This window comes from Salvia hispanica, chromosome 4 (assembly GCF_023119035.1).
Source record: "Salvia hispanica cultivar TCC Black 2014 chromosome 4, UniMelb_Shisp_WGS_1.0, whole genome shotgun sequence".
In the NCBI taxonomy this organism is placed as follows: domain Eukaryota; kingdom Viridiplantae; phylum Streptophyta; class Magnoliopsida; order Lamiales; family Lamiaceae; genus Salvia; species Salvia hispanica.
This window is the reverse complement of record NC_062968.1, coordinates 56,008,958-56,026,525: the sequence shown is the minus strand read 5'-3', so window position 1 is coordinate 56,026,525 and position 17,568 is coordinate 56,008,958. Positions and strand designations below refer to the sequence as shown.

At 35.4% G+C, this 17,568-nt stretch overlaps 2 protein-coding genes across 13 annotated transcripts; one reads left to right on the top strand and one right to left on the bottom strand.

Moving 5' to 3' along the window:
- Window positions 1–1,709: 1,709 nt before the first annotated feature.
- LOC125218304 lies at window positions 1,710–7,256 on the bottom strand. Of its 6 annotated transcripts, none has more exons than XM_048119938.1 (10): window positions 6,990–7,245; window positions 5,674–6,215; window positions 4,999–5,148; window positions 4,759–4,911; window positions 4,391–4,489; window positions 4,156–4,203; window positions 3,928–4,020; window positions 3,527–3,808; window positions 3,119–3,456; window positions 1,710–2,488 (listed from the first exon to the last, which is right to left on the bottom strand). In XM_048119938.1, exons 1-10 carry the CDS (start codon window positions 7,106–7,108, stop codon window positions 1,877–1,879), a joined length of 2,436 nt encoding a protein of 811 aa, XP_047975895.1. In that variant the 5' UTR covers window positions 7,109–7,245; the 3' UTR covers window positions 1,710–1,876. The 6 variants fall into 6 exon arrangements, with proteins under 6 accessions (XP_047975895.1, XP_047975896.1, XP_047975897.1 ...); XM_048119939.1 differs by having other exon boundaries at window positions 5,674–6,710; window positions 6,990–7,244; XM_048119940.1 differs by having other exon boundaries at window positions 5,674–6,238; window positions 6,990–7,244.
- A 5,364-nt stretch (window positions 7,257–12,620) lies between these two features.
- On the top strand, window positions 12,621–15,990 carry LOC125222493 (disease resistance protein RPP13-like). Of its 7 annotated transcripts, none has more exons than XM_048125137.1 (3): window positions 12,621–14,028; window positions 15,659–15,732; window positions 15,805–15,990. In XM_048125137.1, exons 1-3 carry the CDS (start codon window positions 12,882–12,884, stop codon window positions 15,922–15,924), a joined length of 1,341 nt encoding a protein of 446 aa, XP_047981094.1. In that variant the 5' UTR covers window positions 12,621–12,881; the 3' UTR covers window positions 15,925–15,990. The 7 variants fall into 7 exon arrangements, with proteins under 7 accessions (XP_047981094.1, XP_047981097.1, XP_047981096.1 ...); XM_048125138.1 differs by having other exon boundaries at window positions 12,625–13,434; window positions 13,567–14,028; window positions 15,659–15,990; XM_048125141.1 differs by having other exon boundaries at window positions 12,628–13,434; window positions 13,858–14,028; window positions 15,659–15,990.
- The last annotated feature ends 1,578 nt before the right edge of the window (window positions 15,991–17,568 follow it).

Here is a 17,568-nt window from a genome sequence, read left to right as displayed (position 1 = left end):
CGTTAAAATTGATTTTAAAATGGTGAGGAGGAGTTTGAAATTTATAATCAACTCTATGCCCTAGATTTGCCCAATCTTCCATTCTCCCCCATTCTTCCACTATGCACCAATCTCCCATTCTAATTTATGTTTGAGAAATACTTATAACTAATTTATGATCAATGCCTTGATTATTGACGTTTATATAAGAGTGGTTGTATCAGAAAATATTTGGTGAATATTAAAATTAATGCATAATGCTTATAATCTTATGATATATTTACTTTTGAATAAATCAAATTGATCCTCGGATTTCATGTAAAGAAAATAAAATTTGTAAGATTTTTTACAATTAGAGGCAATCATGGTCATGATACGGAGACGTGTTTCTAAAAATTAATATGAGATTAAATTATTAATTTGATGAAATATCTGTTGACCAGAAATAATCCAGAGTGGTAATGTGAAATTAATTAATAAAATATAAAAGGGAAAAGAAAATGTAGGTAAAGTGTGTGAAAGAAATATAAAAAGTGAGTAATAAATTGAAATTGATTTTCCATTTTTTAGCATGTGATTAATTTTAGTGGACGAATAAAAATGGAAAGAATATATGGAGTATTAAACCAAATTTGATTGCTTTGCGTAAGATTGTAAGCATCTCTATATCTAAAATATTCGTCATATCATAATTAAATTTGGAGTACTTATAAACATCAATCAAGCAATCGATTGTACCAAGTAATACAATCTACTCAATTAATGTAGAGAAGATTGTTGCAGATTGCATTGGGAAATGAGTGAGATATTTCCATTGTGGATGGATTATATTTTATGCGTATAGTTAACCATTGATATTTTGAGTTTATGGACTAAGAAAAGATTAGTAGAAACACAAATGATTAATCAAAATTTAAAATATAAGTCTTGATATAATAGTACTATGAATTTTCACAATCGGCGCAATATATGTTACTTAATAAAACAATGTTGCAATGAAAAATAAAACAAAACATAGTAGCATTTCATTACACATACTATAATGAAAACTAGTACTCCCTCCGTTCCACAGTAGTAGAGTCATTTCATTTTCTGCACTCGTTTTCGAAAAATGATACTCTCTCCGTTTCTTCATAGTTGAGTAATTTTACCATTTCGGAAAGTTTCTTCATAGTTGAGTCGTTTCCTTAAATGGTAACTTTTTCCTTTTTCTTACTTTATTCTCTCTTACTTTATTTTCTCTACTTTATACACTTTATACTTTATTCTCTCTACCTTTTCCTTTCTCTTACTTTTTTATCTATTTATTTAACACACTCAACTATGAAGAAATGGAGGGAGTAATAAATACTCCCTCCGTCCCCGATTAGGAGTCACAGTTTGACCGAGCACGAGTTTTAAGAAATGTAAAGAAAAGTTGGTTGAAAAAGTTCGTGGAATGTGGGACCCACCTTTTTATATTAGTTTTATAATAAAATGTGAGTGAAGTGAGTTAGTGGAATGTGGGACCTACTTACCATTTATGGTAAAAATAAAGTGTGACTCTTAATGGGGGACGAAGGGAGTAGTTAAAGTGAAGAGTGAATAAAGTAAGATAGAGAATAATGTAGAGAAAAGTCTTATTTATAGTGTTCTATTTCTTACTTTATTTTTTCTCAATTTTAACTATTTATAATTATTTTTTCAAAACGAGTGCGCAGAATGAAATGACTCTACTACGGTGGAGCGGATGGAGTAATAAAGTTGTATATAAAAATTTGAACATTCAAATCTGTTACACAAAAACAAATCAATAAAGGATAAAAGCAGATTGGTGTTGAATAATACAACAAAATATGAAACAAGCTCATACAATCCCAATTTATTGATTCATTTGAGATGTATAGATAACAGAACTCTAGTGATGGAAGATGTTGTAGCTGCGCAGCGGCACTTTGACATAGGCAGCCCAGAGAATATCGAAGTATAACGGCAACTGCCCGATGGCGAAGAGCACGACCGGTAGCATCGCCACCGCGTATATAGGCACCGCCGCTATCCTCAGCTTCTCCCTCAGTATGAAAGTATGCCCCGCGCAGAACGACAGCAGCATCGCCGCTATGCCCGAGAACAGACAGCTCATCCCCATCAGCAGCTTCCTCGGCAGGTCCTGCTTGAAATCGCGCTCCTCGAACCGGGAAGTGATGATCGCGAGGAAGAAGACGAGGGCCGTGATGGATAGGCAGAGCGCGATCAGTGAAGCGATAGAGAAGACGTCGAAGGCTCTGCGGTCTCTCATGATAGGGAAGCCTTGGTTTTGGTCCAGCCCACCGGGGACTGTGGCGGAGGTGGCGAATGCGACCGTGGCGATGAGAGCCGCCACGACGGAGCAGGATTCCGAGGTTTTTACCAGCCACTCGTTTCCTGTCTTGACTAAATTTTCGTGTGTTTGTGTGAAAATCTGGGCTGGAGTCTCACCCTTTGTGTTGGGGTGATTGTAACACTGTGCTGGAGCTGAGCTCTTCACATACTGCATTGCAAATTGCAAAAAACAACGTTAGTGATAAAATGCAAACTTATATACTGTAAAAACTCAAAACTCCTCAACACAGTTTCAATACAATATCAACAGTGTAAAATTTCAAGATTTTAATGTCAACACAATATCAACACAGCATCAATCATTGACTACCGTTGAAATTCTGTTGAAATTTTCCTGTTGATGTTTTTTTTTGATCTGTTGACATTTTTCAATGATCCAGATCATAGTTTTGAGTTTATACAATATTTAGAGTTTTCATTTGATCGCATCCCTATATATATATAGGGGCATGTTAGGCTGCCACCATCCCTTAAAATAACATCATACCACCATTCCTAGCTAATCATTTGTACACGTGGACGAATAATAAGCTACCACGTGGCAAAAAAAAAAGTTAAAAAACTCGGTCAGCAATTTGTTGCTCTTTATACAACAAATTTTCTTGTCCAACAATATCCAACACGCTATACAACAATCTATAGATGTGTAGTTTTTGTAATATTGCTGTGTAACGTTTATAATATTGTTGTATAAGTGGTGTCACGGTCACTTTAAGAGGGGTTGTCATCTTAACACAAGCCTATATATATATATATGTAGAAGTTTTTGGTATAGTACCTTGTACCATTTGATCTCCCATTGCATCTGCAAAGCAGCACCGGGAATGCGCCATGGCTGCTTCTCTCCGAGCTTTGCAGCGAGGTGAAGTATGTTGTTTCCTTCATTATCAAAGTGATGAAACACATAATCTGGGAGCTTTTTCTGCACCAAAAAATCAAAAACACTGGTTTGCCTGTGCTCTGCTGCCACCATCAGCACATTCTTCCCTTCCGAGTCTTGATCTTGGATGGCTACAGGCACTGCGTTAAGTATCTTCTTCACCATTTCTGGGATTCCCATTTTAGCTGCTACTAACAGTGGGGTATCCTTCACTACACTTTTAGACTTCTCGTCTCCTGCAATCAACCTCAAATAGATTCATATTTAGATGCTTTGCACAGTAAAAGAAACAGATAAAGTAATTACCTGATTGGTTTTGATCTTTCTTATCATTACTACCATTGTTTTGCTGCTGATCTTTAGCTGACGAACTGGTGGTTGGGCTGTTGGATTCTGTAGTGTGGGGTTCTTCAGCATTGGGAGGGATATCGGGGATGTTACCGAATGCTTCTTCTGGGAGATGCCTTGGGCGCTGGCCATTGTTGTCGTATTTGTAACTTGGTTCAATCTCGATCATTTTGTCCATGATTTGCATCGCATGAGAGTGCCGAACTCTCTTGTCATGAATCTTTCTTATCTTCAAGAATCCTGCACCAAACAAATGTACATACATATTCTTAAGTGAGTTCAAAAATTATTATTGATGTTATTAAAACTAGAACCAATCCTAAATAAGAAGATATGATGCATCTGAAACTAGAACTTACCAACTCCAAGAATTGTTAGGACGACCTTCGTGCCAAATTTGAAAATCGAAATGCAAGTAGTGTAATTGGGAGGATAGGATTCATAAACTTTGGCTGAAACAGAAAGTCCAAACACTTTGATATCAATACATCCAATTATTAGCAAGAAATGTAGATATGAAATACAACAATTTTCATCCAATTTTCTTGTAAATAAACTTTCAATGTCACAAAGGAACTAATTCATACTTTCATTAGTAGAAGGGGGATTTTTTTTCTTGAATCTTGAACAACCACCTGGAGACAAAGGGTAAACAAACACCTTGTTATTTTTCACAAAAACACATAACCAACAAGTTTTATAGAATATGCGTAAATCTAGATCGGCTAATTGTTCTCGAATAGCACATGCACGGGTAGAGATTTCTCAATGCGAAATGTTTTCAATAAAAGAAGGTATGAAATTTAAGTTATAAGTATTTACCTAAGAAACTCTCATATATTGGAACTCCATGGTCCATATAAGGTGGAACTTCTGGATCTGTTCGAGCACTTTTTTCTCTCTCTGATCTTAAACAACCAGCTGGAAATACCAAAGGCAAAGTAGTATGATTTATTTACTCAACAAAGACTTTACCAATATAAAGTTCGCTGATGATCACATGTAGTTTACGTGCAAATTGTTTACGCATCTAGATTGTCCAACATTATATTATATTGGGATAGTAAACATTCAAATCATGAAGTTTGGTCAAATTCAAGCCTGACCAAACTTCATGATTAAATGGCTAGTATCCCTATTATTTACTCAAGAAAAACCAAACCAATATAAAGTTCATTGATGATCATCACCTTTATAGCTCTTGGAAATTGGATCCCATAATAGACGGAAGATTCTCATACATGTCTGGTAATTTTCTGGGAAATTCTCTTCACTTGAGTCATCAGTCTGGGTGTCCTTTGGATTATGTATTGGTTGGTTCTTCAGATTATCAACAAATACAACTTATCCACAAATCGCAAATGAATTCCATTAGCACTGGCAATTATATGTGCAGAGAGAAGCCAAGTATGATGAATAGGGTTTCTTACAATGGTAGATAATTGATTCATAGTATCCAAGCTGTGAGCTGCTTTTGAACAAGTTAGGCTTTCTGGCCAAGACATGAAGAGGAGTTTCTCCATCAACATTAACATAATTGAGTAGATTCTTGTAGTGCTCCAATATAAAGTATGCTAATCCTGCAACAAGAATAATGCAAATTAAACACCATCAAACCTACAAGTATGTATGTACATATATAGGATTGTAAGGATGTAAATACACAAACTTCTGACATTTTCTGATGCAAAACTTTTTTTTTCAAATTTTAATGTATGAAATTTGGAATTTTCTATTTTTCCCCAATTAGTGGGCGATGCAGGGAAGAAACAACCACATGTGCTTTCTTGCAAGATCTGCAAACTCGTCTCGCTACACACATATGTGGTTTTTAAACTCAAACTGGAAAGAAATGTGCTTATTATACCTATAGGCTATATCAAAGTTTCAAAGAGAGTGTTGGATCTAAAATGATTTCAAGGGAAATTCTCAATAGCTCTGGGGAAATACCACAAAATCTCACACTTCATAGAAAATTTCAGAAAATCCCAGAAGTTAATTTAGAGAAAAATCAGAAAATCTTGAAGGTTCGTATTTAAATTCAAACAAAAATTCGGAGGGAAATAGAAAATACGGAAAGTTTGTGTATCTCAAAATATTCTTACTGAAGTATTCCCCAGAAATTGCAGAATGCAGGACCGTATTTCCATCTTTCCTCCGACAGAGCGACTCATCACCCTTATCCTTCCCATGGTTGTAGATGCCATGGAGAGAGATAAACGTCTGAAGGTTGCCGTGATGAGCTGAAATGAACAAAGGAGTCTCACCATTACTGTTGCGGATCTCGATGAGCTTTGGATCCTCTGAAGCTATTCTTATACAGATGGCCTCCCATCCAACTGCAGCTGCAAGATGGAGAGGGGTGTCTCCTCTCGCATTATGCCTCCTCACCAGCGCGGATACTGATCCGCATTCCTTCATGAAGGTTAACATTTCCTTGGTGCATCTTTCATGGGTGTGGTTGGGGATTTTCGGATTGTAACAGGAAATGGCTATGTGGAAAGCTGTGTCCTCTAATTTGGTGAGCTTAAGAGTGTGAGCACTTTGGTTTTCCTTGTATATCTTCGCCACTTCTTCCCACTTCTGTTGCATGGTGAGCTTAAACAGATCATCACGTAAGCTTTCTTGATCACTCATTTTTTTCTCTCTGATCCAATGCAGAACTCTCAACTATGGAGGAGTAACGAGGAACAGAGAAGGAGCGTAATAAAAGAAGTAGTATGTACAAGAGTATTACGTTGCTAAACTGACAAATTATATTCAAAAGTTAAAAAAAGGCAGTATGGTTTTGGGTAGAGTTCCAAAAGATAAATTAGAAATGCTGTAAAGTTAGTCCTTTTCTCACTCAGTTTCTCCACAAGCAAGCTATTCCATATCTTTTCCATTACTGTATTATTTCGATCTTTCATTTCACTTTTCTGAGGTTATAAAGTATGGGATTCGTCATATAAAAATGATAAAGAAGAACAGAGATTATGCTAACAGAAACCATTGAAAACACTAAAGCAGTACTCTTTAATTACCCCATTAACAATCAAGGAACAATTGTCTCTAACTCTACGAAATTTTTAAATTATGAACGTTTTCTGTAACAATATTCTTCAAAAGATTGCCAATTTCGCACCTTTCCTTGATTCCTCTCCTGCTCAATAAAATTCATTGGTAATCTTACCTATCAATCGGATAATGCAATCACTAAGATATATGTATGATTTGTATTGTCTCTAATTAGCAATAGGAAATACCCAAAACTCCCCTAATGTTACTGCAAAAACTGCCCTAATGTTACTGCAAAAAGCAAATAGATTACTAACTTTATGTTTTGTGCGAAATGTATATAGCGAAAGGAAGATAGATCCCTAACGTTCATAAATTGGGAGCTGAGAGATAGAACTAAATCAACACAAATAAGAAAGCATACCTTGAGAAAGACATGTCAGCCTGCATCATGAGATCGAGAATGATAAGGTGAACAGAGGCATTTGGTCGCTTCGGCATTTCGTCGAGCATGTGGTGCCCATGGTAATATGAGGCGGGCATCTTCAAACATTTCGGTTGCTGTGGAGTGTGGGGTGTGTGCTGTTTCTGATGGATTTCAAGTTCAGAATTGTTATTTGATTCTACATCTACTGCTGAACTTGTTATTTGATTCTACATCTACTGCTACGAAATATTTTTTTAAAATTTTAAAACTTTAATTTAATAAATAAGTGAAATAATATTAAACTATTATATTCGAAGATTAAAGTGTTTTATCTCAAATTTGATCGTATGCAGATAAGTTTTTATTCATAAAATACCACTAATTTTAGTTGAATGTTTAGCTCTACAAATTTTGGTGGAGGAAAAACTGATTTATTTGGCAAAAAATCGAGGTGAACTTTTTAATAGAAGTATAAAATTATAATGGTAACTAAATTCCATATTTTATTCAACACGCATGTACTCCCTCCGTCCCATTTTAGGAGTCTCGGTTGAGTCGGTCACATGTTTTAAGAAAAAAGTGTTTGAATGTGTAATAAATAAATATTGTATTGGATGTTGGGACCCACTTTTAATTGAGTGTCCAATAAATAAATGTTATAGTTGATGTTGGGACCCACTTTTAACACTTTTTTATTAGTTGAAGTGGATGTTGGGACCTACATTTAACATTTTGTAGGCATTTTTTATTAATTTATCTCAACTGAGACTCCTAAAGCGGGACACCCAAAATTGATCAATCGGGACTCCTAAAACAGGACGGAGAGAGTATTATTTTTAACCTTTTATATTCACTTTCTTTTACGAAGTTAACTATGGTAATTCCTTAAAATTTGTGTGATATTAGTTCAGAATTTCTAAATGACTATTTTTCATATTATTTTGATTTGTCCAGCTTAATTCTCGTACTTTTATCTGTCAATCTCTTTTTTGCCCTAACTTTTTGTCCATATTTCATATTTTACCAGTTACGCATTACTATGTGTGTAGTCATGAAGTATTCATAAACGAAATTTGCCTACAAAAGTTTTCATTAAAAAAACACATGCGCATTTAAATTACTTTCTGGAAATTGCAATTAAAATCTTAGCAAAGAAAACCGACAAAGAAAGCTCAGTAATGAGCTTATAATTACGTCCGACTTAATGCGACAATTAAATTGTAAACACAATTAGTAAACTTAAAATTTTGTGTCTACACATATTGATTCATATAAATGATGAAAGCTCCTGATTGTGTTTTGCAAGGTTGAATGTTTAAATTAAATTGGATTTAGTGGTTGTATCAAAATATATTTAATGTGCTTATAATCTTATGTATTGATTATTGAAAGGTAGTACATCAAATTTAGTTGAATATGAAATATTCATTGTTGAAAGCTATCGAATTTAGTTTACTGTGAAATTAGTTATCGAATCTCAGTAATAATTTAGAAACACATCTTTGTATAGTGAAAATATTTGACTCTAATTGCAAGAATATCTACGTCTATTTATTTTATTAGACACTAAGAAATAAAAATAAACAATGTCAGATATTGTAAAACTGTTATATTTCAAGAATTATTATTTTTAAACTATTTTTTTTATTATTTGTGCTTTAAAGTGACGATTTTGATATAAAATAAGATATAGATTTAAGGTTTGTCTGGAATCAATCGGGATTTTTAGTTGTTTTATCGTTCCACTAATTTTTTTTATATTTTGATGTATGTGTATATACTAATGGTGTTCAATAAATATCGTCGAAGAATTATGGAGTGTAGAACTTTTTATTGATTGAATATTGTCGGACTCTTGCAATTTGTCACAGTAATTAATTAATACTTCCTCTGCTCGTTAATAGGAGTCCCGTTTTTTCATTTTAGTCTGTCTGCGAATAAGAGTCTCGATTCACTTTTATCATAAATGGTAATAACTAATAAGGTCTCATCTTCCACTAACTCATTCTACTCACATTTTATTTAAAACTAGTAATACATAAAAGTGGGACCCCTATTCCACTAACTTCTTTCCACTTACTTTTCTTAACATTTCTTAAAACTCGTGCCGCCTATGAATGAGACTCCTAATGGCGAACGGAAGGAATACTACATGATTGAGTCTTATTTTCTGTTAACATAATTTTTTAACCACTTTTTTTTCTCTTTTATCTCTTTTTTATTGTACTAATTTAATACTATTAAAATTGATATTGATCATTACCAAGACTATTTTTTTATGGCATGAGGTAATAATATTTATCTGGAATAGTTGTTTCTACTATTCAAATTTACTCAAACAAAATAAAAACTTAAAAATAAAATATAATTATTTGAATTATAAAAGAAAATTGGTGAGGGAAAAATCTAATTCCCCCAATAAATTTAGAATTTAAATTAATGCAGTAACATATTTCCCAATAATGTTACTACTACTAGAAAGTCAAAAATGAAATAAAATGATACGACTTACATTTGATTTCATAAAGTCCATATCCTGTGGAGATAATTTCTAGAGAGAATTTTCTAGATTTGTTTCAGCCAACAAAAATTTCTCAAATTAAGGATACAAGAAAATAAAATGGTATATACATAGCGATCAGATTTATACTATTTTGTTTTCCAATTAGAGTAAATATAACACGTTTATAAAATTAATATACGATCATACGATTAATTTAATACATAATATTTCATAAGATTATAAGCAATTTTCAATATTCATCACATTAATTGCATAAAATATGTTTTTTGATAGAACCGCTCTTGTATAAATCTACCAGACTCGGTTGAGTTTTATAACTTTCAATTTTTCATAATTAATTACTACTCCCAAAATTAAGAGTTTGGGGAAAATGGAAGAAGATTTGGGAAATGCGATGAGAAAGACATTTGAATTACCAAGTACGGTATACGAATTTTGCATCGATAAAGTGGAGGCATATGGTGATGTTCTTCTCCTATTTACTACACAATCTATAAGAGAAAATAAAACTCATGTCACCTCTTATTACAAATGGTTTTTGAAAGGGTTGGATAGTGAACAGATGTGTTTTCACTTAAGTTTCCCTAAATTGACAATTGAATTTACATTTCCAAAGAAAAATATTAGTCAATTATAATGGGATGGAGAGAGCAGTCCGAGTGATAATATTGTAATCGATGATCTCGATTGAGTACGGTCCAATCTATCTATTTATTATATTATCATAATGTAGTTTTGATTCAATTCAATGTAATGATATAGTAGATAGTTTTGATCATCATTAATAAATTTTGAATTCAAGAAGTCAGAGGTTTTGTATTTTATCTCTATTAGTTCAGTCATTCTTGACATCTTATGACATGTTTATAATAACGGTATCTACAACAATGTCACTAACATTGTGTCTTATGTTAATATTCATTATCTCCATAACACTTCTCTTATTTAAGAAACAACACATGCAATCTACTATTCCTTTTCATGAATCCCATCTTTATTCATTTGTTATATTAATTTACTCCATTTATTTTAATTGAAAACTACAAACCCAAATCATTCTAAACACCTGCAATGAACTTACATTGTAGCACTACGTTGTTGTGGGTCTATGTTGCTCATGTTGGTAGCTAAATTTTGTTTGCAAAGCATTATACATGACACTTTTATCCGCGTCTTGTACCTCAGCCACCTCCGGGGGCATCACAATGCTCAAGCCGATGGCTCGTCCTTTTCCTCCTTCGTTCCAATCGAACTAGCCAGGGCTCTTGGTTAAATAGGCCGATTTTTTTGGGCTCACAATTCAATCCATAGTCCGACAATAGTACTTGTTAAAATGTTGATTTGAAATGAAAAAAAAAATAGTTTTAAACTATCTAACATTTTTTAATTTATTTTTAGTGTATAATATTTACTACAGTACTACATAAGATTTTCTTGCAATTAGAGTCAAGTCAAGTTTGTCCTAGCGGCAAGAAACTTAGATATCAATGTATGAGGTGCTGAGTTTGAGCCCTTTTGAAATTAGTTGTAATTTCCTACTTCATATAGGATATGATAATTTTTTTTTAAAAGTCATTTTCACGTGTTTCTAAAACTAATATGAGATCAGATAAATGATTTGTTATAAAGCACATCAAATATTTTCGGATATAACCATTCTTATTTATACCCACCAAATTTAGTTTAACTCTACAAACGCCAATCTATACAACAATGTGTTCCTAACTGTGCTCCTTCCAATACCAATCTATTTTTGTGCTGTATTATTCAACACCAATCTATTTTTTTGTTAATTCGTTTTGTGTGACAGGTTTGAAAGTTCAAAATTTTTCTACACAACCTTATTTTCATTATGGTATATGTTTAATGTGTTATGAAATGCTACTGTGTTTTGTTTAATTTTTCATCGCAATATTGTTTCATTAGCATATACTAGTACTATGTATATTTTATTAATCATTCGTATTTCTACTAATCTTTTCTTAGTCCATTAACTCAAAATATCAAATGGTTAACTATACGCATAAAATATAATCAGTCCACAATGGAAATATCCACTAACCAACAATTTAGATAGCCAAAGTAGTCACTCATTTCCCAATGCAATCTGCGATAATCTTCCCTACGTTAATTAATTGTACATGTACATTTATTTCTTGGTACGATCGATTGCTTGATTAATATGATATGGCGAATATTTGAGTCGGGCCTTAATATTGTGTAGTGCAATATTAGTTGTAAATAGCACTTTTGTTTTCAAAATCGGTAAGAAATCTACCAAAGGAGAAATTAAATACTATTTGAAGAAAAAGTGAGAGAAATGCAATTAAATACTACTCTGTATTAAGCTAAACATTAATTTTATTTACAACTAATATTGCACTACACAATCTCCACTACTACTTGCTTAGGCTATCCGCATCTCTTCTCTTATCCGTCTCTTAACCGTCTTATCTCTTCACTATTCATGAGCTCCACTGTACTTTTCACCTCATCTCTTAATTAAGAGACAACACCTGCATCCCTCGATCTCTTAACCATCCCATCCCTTAACTATTCATTAAATTTCATTTTTTATTTTTATTTCCAACAAATTCAATTAATATTTCATTGAAATATTAAATTAATACTAATAATTCATTAAATCATTAAAAACCACCAAAATTACAACATCCGAAAATACGAAAAATACATAATGAAAATTCTATGGAGTATTTTTAATTTTAATTTTAATTTTTTAAGTTAAAAAACCAAAAAAAAAAACCATTTTAAACGGATATAAACGACGCCCACTCACGGGCCGGCGAGTGGGCGTCACGCACGAACCGAAGCACGCCACGCCGCCAAGGCGCGTGTCTCAGCTCGAGGCAGGCCTCTTCGGGACGCGACGAGACGGCTCGTCTCTTCGGGACGAGATGCATGCCGCATCGCCGTCTCGATGCGGTCTCGTCTCGACGAGACGAGATAGAGACCGCATCGAGACGCGATGTGGATGCCCTTATTACCTTTTATTTCTCTATTCTGCCTTATCAATTATATATTAAAATTCGTATTGAACAAATATTCATATTGTTCGCAAAGAGTTAGAAATGGGCTGGCCGGTGGTGGGGTCGGCGGTCGCTGATTGCGATGGAAAACCATCCAGTTCATTGCATTTGATTCATCGCTATATATGATGCACACTTCCTTGATTAGCTATATGTATTCATCGCTGTATTTGAGGCATACTGCCTTGATTAGCAATAAGCGTATGAAAATGGATTCCTCTCTCAAATTGGGATGCTGCTCACTTTTTGTTTCCACTCCATTGTTGATCATTCTTCTCAATTCTTACTTCCTTTCGCTGAAGAGGATCGAGGTTAGAGATGGCGGCGACGGCTTATGCATCCCTTGTGTCGCTGCTGAATACGATGGATCAGATCCAGGCACATCCTCGGCTTTCCCCCAATTTCTACAGCTGCCAGCTTCAATCTCTCGGCGAGATTGTTGATTTCCTGGTTGATTTTGTGGTGAATTATTCAGAAAAGGCGGAAATTGCGATGGGGCGAATTGGGGATATCGCTCATGAGGCTGAACACATGATTGAAGTCGCAGCTGCTGACCTAATTCGCGATAGATCTACACTCAAAAGTGTCGAGAAGATGCTTGAGCAAATGATACAAGAGATGAGCTCCATCAAGGAAGAGATGATCAAGTTCAAAGAGGAATCCGTGCTTCCATCATCATCATCATCAGATGCTCCTGCAATTACGATGCCTACACCACCACTACCACGATCATCATCATCATCATCTCTTCGTGCAGCGAAGAATACCATGCTTGGATTTAACCACCATGTGGATCGTCTTCTGGAGGAGCTAATCGGACACGAGTCTCGGAGTCGGAGAATAATCCCAATTGTTGGGATGGGAGGCGCTGGTAAGACCACTCTGGCCAAACATGTCTATGGACATCCATCTGTGGTTGAACTTTTTGATTTCCGTGCTTGGATTACTGTGTCTCAAGAACATAATGCAATTCATATCCTTTCACAAGCTCTTTCTTGCTTAGGAGTAGCGGTGTCAAAGGATAAAGCTGATCATGAACTAGGTCATAAGCTGTATCAAACTTTATTTCGTCAGAAATATCTCATTGTATTGGATGATCTGTGGAGTCATGTGGCTTGGGAAAGGGTGCAACATTTCTTCCCAAACGATGATACTGGTAGCCGAATTGTTGTGACAACCAGGCAACAACAAGTGTCTAAATCCTTAGGCAAATCATTAGGCTTCTCTTCACTTGATGTGGGTTTTCTTGATTTCGATATTAGTTGGGACCTTTTCCATGAAGTGACATTTGCAGGACAACACTGCCCTCCTCAATTGGAAGGAACCGCGAAGAAAATTGTCGGAAAATGCCGAGGACTTCCACTTGCAATCTGTGTGATTGGGGGACTTCTTCGAAAATCAACGGGGACGCAAGAGTATTGGGAGGAAATTGCTAAAGACAAGAGCTTGGTTCTGGAATATTCAGGTGATGGCAACGAACCCTCCAACATATTTTATATGAGTTACAAGCATTTACCTGTTTGGTTGAGACCATGTTTTCTTTACTTGGGATTATTTCCGGAAGACTCTAAGATAGATGTGGCCAGTCTTATCAAATTATGGGTCGCTGAAGGATTTATAAAACCAACTAAAAGCCAAAGTATGGAACAAGTTGCAGAGAGTTACATACGGGACCTTGTTGGTAGGAATCTTCTCTTAGTTGAATCTAAACGTGAGATTGTTACCATTCATGATCTTGTAGGAGAGTTGTGCGGTGTATTTGAATACAAGACTGTTACCATTCATGATATTGTAAGAGAGTTGTGCATAAAGACCGCAGAGAAAGAAAACTTTTATTGTGTCCAGAGAGACTTAAATGGGGGGTGTGAATTCATAAGAGATGAAAAATCCGCATATTTTTACCCTCAAGAATCTGTCAGTTTTTCAGAAAATCCGATAGTTATGAGAATTGGGCAAAGGCAAGCGTCATGTGAGTGTAGATTGTCGAGAGTGTTAATTGATAAGGATTGGCTAGACACTTGTGAACAAGTTAACCTGCGATACTTGTATCAGGATTTCGGTACATCGCCAATTCCTTCATCAATAGCACTATGTTGGAGTCTGCAAACATTGAATACAGAGGTGGCAAATACAGTTGTTTTACCATCCGAGATTTGGAACATGCCTCAACTTAGGCATATTATAGGCGGCTGCATGCGTGTTTCTGATCCTCCTCCCGGTGACATCCTTGTTCTACACAACTTGCAGACACTCGTGGCAGTAGAGAATCTCGTTATGAGTGAGGAGGTGTGCAGCAGAATACCCAACATCAGAGTATTGGGGGTGGTATACAGGTCTTCTGGAGAGCAAGTTGAGCAAAGTTGGTCTTCGCATCTGCATAATTTGGTCTGGTTAAGCAAGCTTGAATCTTTAGAACTCAGTCACTTTGGAGAGCCATATGTAGGTGATCCTTTTGAGAAGCTTCAACTGCCGAATTCCCTAAAGGAGCTCACTTTAATCAATTGCAATATTGCATGGAGTGGTATGGGAATGATTGCTTCCTTGCCTCATCTTGAATTTCTTCAATTGAATGGGGAAGCGGTGGTAGGGCCTGAATGGAATTTTGATGAGGAGATATTTCATGGTTTGAAACGTCTAATCATTTGTCATAATCACAATCTGGTTAATTGGACTGCGGACTGTTCCAACTTTCCATTGTTGGAGACGCTTTTGCTTTGGAATGTACCGAATCTAGATGAGATTCCTTTGGAAATTGGAGAGATACCCACACTTGAAAACATAATTGTTGTTGAGTGTTCGGAATCAGTTAACAAGTCAGCAAGAAAGATAATAGAGGAACAAGAGGATATGGGAAATCTAGCCCTTCGAGTTGTATTTAGTTCCGGGAGTGACAAATTATGGTGGACCCACAAGTCAGCACTAGAGAGGATAGAGGAAGAGGATCATGAAGAACAAATCCGTACACTTACATTTACTACCGGGGCAGATTGTTCTGCGGTGAAACTAACCATCAAGTTCAAAATACCATTACTACAAGAAGATATGCCTACTTTATCAATTGCATATTCCGACGAAAACTTGCTTTTATGTGACAGAAAGCGAGCTAGGGGCTTTAAAGTCCACATGGAAGACAATAGGGAGGCGTTTCGTTATGAGCCCTCATCTCCAGGTGGAGGGAGTCTCTTTTTTCCAAAGAATCGTAGTACTTTATTTGGTGACGGATGACTGCTCTTTTCTTCAGATGCACAAAATGGAGAGGGGCTTGAAGAATTTGCTAAGGAGAAGACAGTGTGGTTCATTCTATTCTAATGGTAGTAGCATTGTGTTATGTTATGTTATGTTATGTGTGGCTAGATATTGATTTTACTCTCTGCTTTGACTAAATGCTGTGTGGCTAGTTATTGATTTTACTCTCTACTTGACTGAATGCTGTTTGGCTGTGTGTTGTTTGATTGATTGAGTTTGTTCAACAATGCTTTCCTTTAAACTATGGATCAGATTAACCTGTGGCTGATGCCAACTTTGCTCAACCTCACAATTGCAATATTACCCTATGCATGTATCTTTAGAAATGTTTCATCAATCCTTTTATAGATATTATGTGTAATCATGATTACTATGGCTAACAATTAACAAATAGTCAGTAGATTTGCCTAAAACAGAGATCAGCTATTGCTCCATCTTTCATCTCTATGTCTAAAGCATCTCCTTGCTTTAGCTAACCTTTGTGATTTCATTGTAAATTGGAACTTCTGTTGATTAATTTTTGTTTGGAGATTTCTTTCATCCACATATTTGCCACATCTCGTTGACGAATTGAATGTTTTTTGTTTGTGTTTTCATTTTCGGTTTGATGCTGCTATTCAAACAACTTCTTTCTTGCTTCTTGAGCTATTGAGATTTATTCAGTTTGAATTCTTCAATCTTCGATCGAAAACTTGGGTTCGGGTCAGGGGATGGCTCGTGGATAGTGGTTATGGGCTGGGTTTGCTTAATGGGCCGAAGCTCGTACTATTAATGGGCCATTTATTCTCTTTGTATCCGGACTATTTTTGCTAGATTTAGGAAATGAAATTAATAGAAGCATTCATTCTTCTTCGAGTAAAGGCCGAATGTAGTCCCTAACAAATGACCGTTTTATCAATTTGGTCCTTAACATTATCATTTTGATTATTTGGTCCCTCACAAATAAACTCGGACCCGAATCGGTCCTCACTTAACAGAACCGTCAAAAAATAGACGGTTATTGCAATTTGACTATATTAAATTACTAATGATAATTAATTATACCTAATTATAATTCTTAATTGCTATTAAATTACAAATTATTCATTTCATTTTGCAACTGATACTATCTTTTTTTCAATTTTGCTAATAGGAAAAGAATTATAATTAGGTATAATTAATTGCCATTAGTAATTTAATATAGTCAAATTGCGGTTATCGTCTATTTCTTGACGGTTCTATTAAGTGAGGATCGATTCGGGTCCGAGTTTATTTGTGAGGGACCAAATAATCAAAAAGATAATGTTAAGGACCAAATTGATAAAACGGTCATATGTTAGGGACCACATTTGGCCTTTACTCTTCTTCAAAATAGGCTACCCAGATTAATTTAATTTGAGCTAAATATGGTACTTGTATACATGAAATACATGTAAAGGCCAAAAATGAAGTGTGTTTTAAATAGGGGAAAAGGTTTTTTACATTGACGAGTGGATAGATGGCATAGAGTCAACTTTGAGCTTGGTTCCAAAGCGCTCAAAGCACAATGAGACGGACATATATTCAATCATCGACGGGTCCCTAGGTGCGAATGAGGGGTGACCAAAGAGCCGTGGCGTGGTTCGATTGGAACGAAGGCGGTGAAGGGCAGAGGCAAGGGACGAGATGTCGTCTTGAGCAGTGCGACGCCCCTGGATGTGGCTGGGGTACGCTACGCGGATAAACGTGTCGTGTATAAGGTTTGCAACAAACTGTGGCTACCGACACGAGCAACATGAAC

Coding starts and splice junctions, on each gene's coding strand:
- LOC125218304 (XM_048119938.1), bottom strand. CDS start 7,108: ATGCCCGCCTCATATTACCATGGGCACCACATGCTCGACGAAATGCCG. Junction 4,490..4,758: donor AATTTCCAAGAGCTATAAAG/GTGATGATCATC, acceptor TGGTATTTCCAG/CTGGTTGTTTAAGATCAGAG. Junction 4,021..4,155: donor TCCCCCTTCTACTAATGAAA/GTATGAATTAGT, acceptor TTTCTGTTTCAG/CCAAAGTTTATGAATCCTAT.
- LOC125222493 (XM_048125135.1), top strand. CDS start 14,061: ATGAGTTACAAGCATTTACCTGTTTGGTTGAGACCATGTTTTCTTTAC.